Source organism: Epinephelus fuscoguttatus, linkage group LG13, assembly GCF_011397635.1.
Source record: "Epinephelus fuscoguttatus linkage group LG13, E.fuscoguttatus.final_Chr_v1".
Lineage (NCBI taxonomy): Eukaryota > Metazoa > Chordata > Actinopteri > Perciformes > Serranidae > Epinephelus > Epinephelus fuscoguttatus.
Window position 1 is genome coordinate 29420813 of NC_064764.1, and position 7174 is coordinate 29427986.

General features: G+C 42.2%; 1 protein-coding gene across 1 annotated transcript; it reads left to right on the top strand.

Moving 5' to 3' along the window:
* Positions 1-4804: 4804 nt before the first annotated feature.
* LOC125899376 (mid1-interacting protein 1-B-like) lies at positions 4805-6945 on the top strand. Its single transcript, XM_049593635.1, has 2 exons — positions 4805-4946; positions 5154-6945. Exon 2 carries the CDS (start codon positions 5452-5454, stop codon positions 5956-5958), a length of 507 nt encoding a protein of 168 aa, XP_049449592.1. The 5' UTR covers positions 4805-4946; positions 5154-5451; the 3' UTR covers positions 5959-6945.
* The last annotated feature ends 229 nt before the right edge of the window (positions 6946-7174 follow it).

Sequence of the window (7174 nt, forward strand, 5' to 3'; positions counted from 1 at the left end):
GCTAAAATTTTGAATGGATTATGCTTGTAATGAAGCATTTTTACACTGAAGTACTCCTGCTTTTACTAAAGTTAAGAGTTTGCGCTCCAGAGTAACTAAGCACACTTAAGTTTTGTATGTTAGTACTATTGGGGTAGCTCTACTTTACTTGCATATTTAACTTTGATGCTTGATACTTTATATTTTAACTCCACTACATTTACTCCACTAAATCCATCTACTGTATTATTGCTAGTCATTTTGCATAGATGTTAGAAATTCAAACATATAAAGTAAGACTACCCAACACTGTAATAAAATACTCAAAACTAGCTCCACCTCGACCAGCTACGACAGTGATACTCAGCTTATGGCCTGCAGACCCTATGTGGCCGAAGTTTGCGGTGAAAAGAAGTTGAGTCACACTGGGATTGTATTTTTGATACTCTGAATGTAGATAAGGTGCCAGTGTACTTCTTAGAAAGCATCAAAATAAAGCTTGTTTATATATCTAAAAAAAGAAAGGACAAGGGGAGGATCCCCCAGACCCTCACACAGAGATCCGGACTAATCCCTGCATGTTATCGAATCCTAGAAACACCCCCGTGCACATCTGACCTGTGTGTGGCTGCTGTGTGTGCATTTGCCTCTTGGCAAAGATGAGTGAGGACAGCAAACGTCGAAAGGTCGAAAACAGGCAATTCATTTATTATATAAACTGATAAATATTAATGTTTTCGCATTAACTGGCCCCTGGCCTGTTGTCGTTAGCAAAAGTGGCCCCCGGGCAAAGCAAGTTGAGTATCGCTGAGTTCCCACATTAAAATACAGCTTACATGTTAATGAATTAGTTTTAATAAGTCAATAATATAATATATGATTCTGCCTGCACAGCAAATAGTTGACTGATGATTCTCTTAGTGCATTTTGAACGTAATTCTGTCATAACTTTAGTGATAACGGAGCATTTTCACATTGTTGTACTTTTACTTAAGTAATTTATATGGATAGTTCTTCCACCCTTGGCTTCAGGAAGTTGTTGAACCAGCAGAGTTAGAAAAAATGAATAAGAGACAGAAGTGGGTTGGGATAAAGACAGAGAGACAGAAACTCATTCAGCAGGTTTTGCCATCCATGTTACATTCCCCCCATTCTTGCTGTGCAACAATTCTTCAACAGTGACTCAGTGTTAGTAGTAACAAGAACAAACTGTGCCCATGGACACTTCCGTCTGGGCATGGAGTATCAATCAGATCGCCAACCCCTCCCTCCTTTCTTATATCGTTCCTGGGAAAGTCGTGTGAATCTATTTTGAACTCGACTCAGTAAATCAGTCCGACATGTTTTGCTTTACCAGCATGCCGGCACATTTATTTTTTGTTGATGGCTACACAGTGGAAAACATGTCTCTATAGTTTCAGTCTGACCAGAAGTGTTTACCCAAAGCTCAGATTTCAGTCCGAGCACTTCCACGAGTGCCCATACAGCATGTGAAGCAACTGGCTATTTCTGCTGCAGGGGCTGTGTGGGAGTCCCCCCATGTTTACCAGCAGTTATAGTTAGAAGAGTGAGGAGAACATCAGCTGTGTCCGCCGTCACTGCTGGACACTGGCTGGTGCAACAGTTTGTTTTTAAGTGTAATCTGAAAAGCTTGTCAGTACTGTAACTGGCTTAGACTAAAGTTACCCTGAAGGGAAATAACCAGGCCTGGAATATATCTGCAGGGACTGTGTGAATGTGATGCCCAGTGAACAGTGAACTTGGACTTCTATGACACTTTCATTCCCCATTGTATCACTGCAGTTGTGTTGGAATTGGAAAATTACAGCAGGGAATCTTTTTTGGCCATGCCCATTGATGAGGTGCCAATTACTTAACTATGTCACCACAGTTATAGGTCATCTCTTACTCTTAGATGTGCTGAGTATCACTGGATCCTTAAAACTGTACTATATAGAGGACAATTAGTCAGATGGTGAAATAAGTACATTGACACAACTACTGCACTTAAAGGTTATGTTTGGTATTTTTCAATCTCTATCTTTCAATACCCTATTTTCCATTGTTTTCGTGTCTAAGTGACAAATGGAGGCAACAGTTTTTGAAATTGGTCCAGTATTGTGCAAGAGCACTGCCAAAACACGCTGCAATGTAACCACTCGGGGCATTTGGTACCCTTACGGCCACTAAAACTGCTTCATTTTGCCACAAACAGGGTAAGATTATTAGTTTAATTATTCAACAGTTTATGGAAAGTATCCCTACAGAGACAGACCTCAAGATCCTTTATGTTTAACCCAAAACAGCTCCCTGATTATTATCACCAAACCCACCAGACTCCATTTAAATAAACAGTAATTTTGCCATAGTAAAACACACTTCATTCAAAGTTGACAGAAACAAATTAAAACACACAAAAACCATCTAGGTTTGTCTTCCCACTGTTTCAGCAATCACCAGCTCTAGTTTGGTTGAAATAAACCTTTAATTCTCCCAGTTAGATGTGAAAATATGCTGGATCTATACATGCTAAAATAACTGTTTATTTAAATGGAGTCTGGTGGAAACAGTGATTGGAAATTTCAGGGCTGTTTCTGGTTGAACAAAAGGGATCAGTGAGGTCTGTCTCTGATCTCTAATTATAATTTGAGGCTGTCAGTGGCAAAAACAAGCAATTTTAGTGGACGCACACTGACAGTGAGGACATGCCCTAAGTGGTTACATTGCAGCCTGCTGCTGGCTGCAGCACTCTTCTTCAATAACAGATCAGTTTCAAAATTTTTGTTCCCATTTGTCACTTAGACACAAAAACATGGGAAAATGGGGTCCAGGTTGAAAAACACCAAACTTACCCTTTAGGTACAGTTTTCAGATACAAGTTTGTTTTTTCTCTCCTTCCCCGTTAGTCGTGTCAAGATACCTCGAATTCATCCTTTGACCCTTTGAAGGGGGTGTGACCACCAGTTTGAGAATCACTGGACTAAACTCCATTTCAAGTCCACCCAAACCAGCTACACTAAAAAAAAAAACTGGTTCAACTTTAAAAAATTAAGGTAACAATATGCATGCAGCTTTTGAAGTAGTTCCAGTTTTGGCCTTATTGAGTAAATCCTACAAGTCTTTCATAATCTGACAAACCCAATTTGTTTTGTACAACCAACATGATTTGCTTTGACCTCAAAAAGCATAACTACCTTGAACCAACTTGATATGTAGCCTATCCAAAGGTTGTGGTGATGTTTAGTGGTCAAATTATTTTATTTAATATGTTCTAATTCAACGCATTCTCACACCGACCTCATCACATATCGACATTTGGTCATGGACTTTCCACATCCACATGAAAGGTACCCTGTTGAGTTTTTGGTGTTGGTGTTTGTTGGACGCCCCCAGTCAGACTTTTTCCGCCATAACTTTTGTCCTTGTCATGCCGCATTTTCCCCTGATGCTGCCAGGCACCGTAAAACTATAACAATTAATGGCCACCAGTCATGCTGATGTTAAAGGACGCCTTTTTCATTAGTTTCTGACGCCCCAAGTCACTGCCCGAGTGCCAGATTTCGACAACTTAAAACACTTTAATGTAACAAACAAACATTTAAATATGCTGAAAAACTTCTTTATTTTAAGCGTCGTTCATAGACTCCATGAATCATTTCTCAGAGTGTACACCAGTAAAATACTGTTTTGAAAAGAGCCCACTCTCACTCTGAAGTCGACAAAATCCGACACTTGGGCACTGACATGCGGTGCTGGAAACCAACGTAAAAAGGCGTCCTTAAACGTCGGCTTGATACGCGGCCTGTTGCAGTTAGGGTTTAACGTGCCTAGCAGTGTCAGGAGGAAATGTGACGGGACAAGGACGAAAGTTAAGGCGGCAAAACTCCAACTAGGGCAGGAGGGATGGTGGATGGGTCCAACAAACACCGACTTTCACCCAAGAGAGCGGTGTTTGTGTCCTGTAAGATTCTAAACCAAACCCTGTTCTTTCTCCCCTTGTTTGTTGTTGAAGGAAGAAAATGTGAAATCACGGTGTTGTACCGCCATAGTGCATTTATTTCCCTGTGAAAACTGAAGTGTATTTTGAAAGAAGACAATGCATGTAACAGGCAGAACTTGACACGGTGTCCCAGAACGTCAACAACCAACGCACCCAGGGTACCTTTAAGGTCGTATCTGGACGTGGAAAGTCAATGACCAAACGTCGATATGTGACAAGGTTGGAGTGAGAATGTGTTGGTTGGGTAGTCTTATTGTACATGTTTGAATTTTTTAATATGCAAAGTGACTAGCAACACTGCAGTAGCTGAATTTAGTGGAGTAAGACGTACAGTATTTATACAGTATCAGGCATCAAAGTGAAATATGCAAGTAGAGCATCAATATGTGACAAGATCAGACTGAACATTAACATTAACAATTTAATAATGTCATGTTTAACAATATACCAGTTATGTCACTTTACACATCAGGGGCTATTGTGTCTGCAGAATGAGTGCTTCTACTTTTGATACTAAAAGTACATTTTGCTTTTGACACTTGTGAACTTTTACATTTTTTACTTGTGATAGAGTATTTTCAAATCTAGGTTCTTTGACTGTAAGAACTCATCCTCCACTACTGTACGCGACACACTGACGGTCAGCCTGTGAATGAAAATCAAAGGCTTCAGTGCTTCACCACGTGTTGCTTCTGTTTTCTGTCTCTCAGTGAGCCAGCACTGGCTTCCTCATTGGTCCTACATGGACTTCTCCCGCCTCCAAAGAGCCGTCTGATTGGCTGCACTGTTAACCCGAGCAGTGGGCTGATGGCTTGGGTGATGAATATTCACACGTTGGTCCGCTCGGTCAGGCCTCACCCTGCGTGTCATCGGAACAGAATGTGGGATGTGATGATGTAATTTCGGTCACTTCTTTCACCGGAAGACGAGTTATAGGACAGATTCACAGGAAGCTACACACTGTACGGTAAGTTAACTTATGGATGAGACAGTGGTGCTAAGTGCGTAAATACGCACGGTGAAGCTTTGGGAGCATTCTGGTTAAACGTGATAGCGCACTGGGGATGTGTGTGTTTTTTCTTTCTTTCTGTGGATTCACCTCCAACTGTCATTATGACGCCACACCTTTTGCAGGAAATATGACAAACCTCTGCTCTGCTCTGTGCTACTTCAGGTCATTTGGATCCAGTTACATCTGCAGTGGGAGAACTTGACAAACAGGTTGTGGCACCGCCTTTCAAACCCGAAACCACTCTCTATATATTCGCACACTCTCCGCTCCCAGGAAAAGAACCAAGACAAGGGCTGAAACACTCATCAAGGGGCGAAACTCAACTCGCCTGATTTTACAGCGCAGCCAATCCCCGGCAAGCAGACGCTTCCCTAAGCCGATCAGCCCGGAATTAAAGCAGGGCACTCACAGAGGAGAAACAAGAAACCTTTTCATTTCATCTCCACAAAGCCTCGCCAAGATGATGCAGCTCACAGAAACCACAGCTCAGAGGAACTCCCTCTTCAACGCCATGAACCGGTTCATCGGTGCCGTTAACAACATGGACCAGACCGTCATGGTGCCCAGCCTGCTGCGGGACGTCCCGTTGGAGGAGGACAGGGAGATGACCAAGTCCCTGAAATCATACGAGGACGAGGGGGACATGTACAGTTACTACCAGCTCCTCAAGTCCATCCGCAGGGACATCGAGTGGGGCGTCAGGTGCGCTGCAGCGGACGAGAGGCGCAAAGAGAGCATGAAGATCAGGCGCATGAACTCGTCCGCCTCCACATCATCCTCCATATCATCATCATCATCATCACTGTCCGAGGAGGACGAGGAAGAGGAAGAGGAGGAGGATTTGCAGAAGCAGTTCCAGTACCACCTGACCGGGCTGCAAGGAGTGCTGTCCAAGCTCACAAAGCAGGCTAACGTCCTCACCAAGCGCTACAAACAGGAGCTTGGCATCGGAGGATGGGGCCAATAAGCTCGGAGCCTTCAGAGACTGAAACCCCAGATTGTTTTCTCCTGGAGTGGACTTGTTGAACTGACTTTTCTCAGTGGGCCTTTCTGCTGCTGCCGTTACTACTGATGACATTTGTGGACAACATTTGAATGGTAGAGAAAAAGAGGCAGCGTGTGTCTCCTTTCAGGCCCCACATGGTGTTGCTGGTTACTGTTTACTGATATTATTGACTGTAGATGTGTTGATCCTGATGAATGCATTTTTTGTACTTAACGCCAAACTTATTTTGCACTCCACAAGTTTTGTACACATCATGCATCCAGCTCCTGTGATAACGCAGATGAAACATATTTAAAACCTTTATTTAATGTATTTATTACCTCACACTGTATAGTTTGAAATGTTATTTCGCAGTCGGAGAGGAAGTGGACTGCATGAACTACAGGACCTGTATGTCTGAACCGCCCCTCTGAGGAGGAGGATACTGACAAAAGATTTAGCTTCCTGCTTGTGTTGCTGATGATGTTAGTGTGTTCAGATGTGTTTGTCTTTGTATGACCAGTGCCATTCAGATCTGATGTGTCTGTGTCTTTACATTATATGTCCAGCTTTGTTGTCCTTTGTCCCAGCTGTCATGTCTATGTCTGTGTCTTAACAACAGTGTAAAAAACCGGAGTCAAATGCCTTGTATGTGTCCACATACTCAGCATATATGGTGATTCTTACTGTGCTTGCGTGGATGGAGGCAGATGCTTACTGTAGCCGCCTGTGATCTCCTAATGGCCTACATGGCCAGTGAAGCAGAATCGACTGTTAATGCTTATGCATAAAGAATAATGAGGGTTTTTCACAACACGCTTTGTTGTTATTGTCATTAATTTGCTATTACGATGGTAATACTGGACGTGTCCATCTGTCAAAATAAGCAAATCCTTTTGTATTCAACTTCTGCACCATTTTTGTACTGATATTTGTTTCTAAAAAAATAAACTTTTATATAAAAGTTCATTTGTTGTGCATTGTATGATTTTTCTTTAAAGGGCTTCACATTACAAAACACAGACAGCACAAACTGAATTTGGTCTATTCAGATGATCACATTATTTTTGATAAATAGGCTACAACCAATTCACAAGTTTCTGCATATCCCTGTTCTCCACTGCATGGGTGTAGATTTCGGAGGATTGCAAGCGGCACATGCCCCTCAATATTTAGAACATGTGCATTAAAAACATAA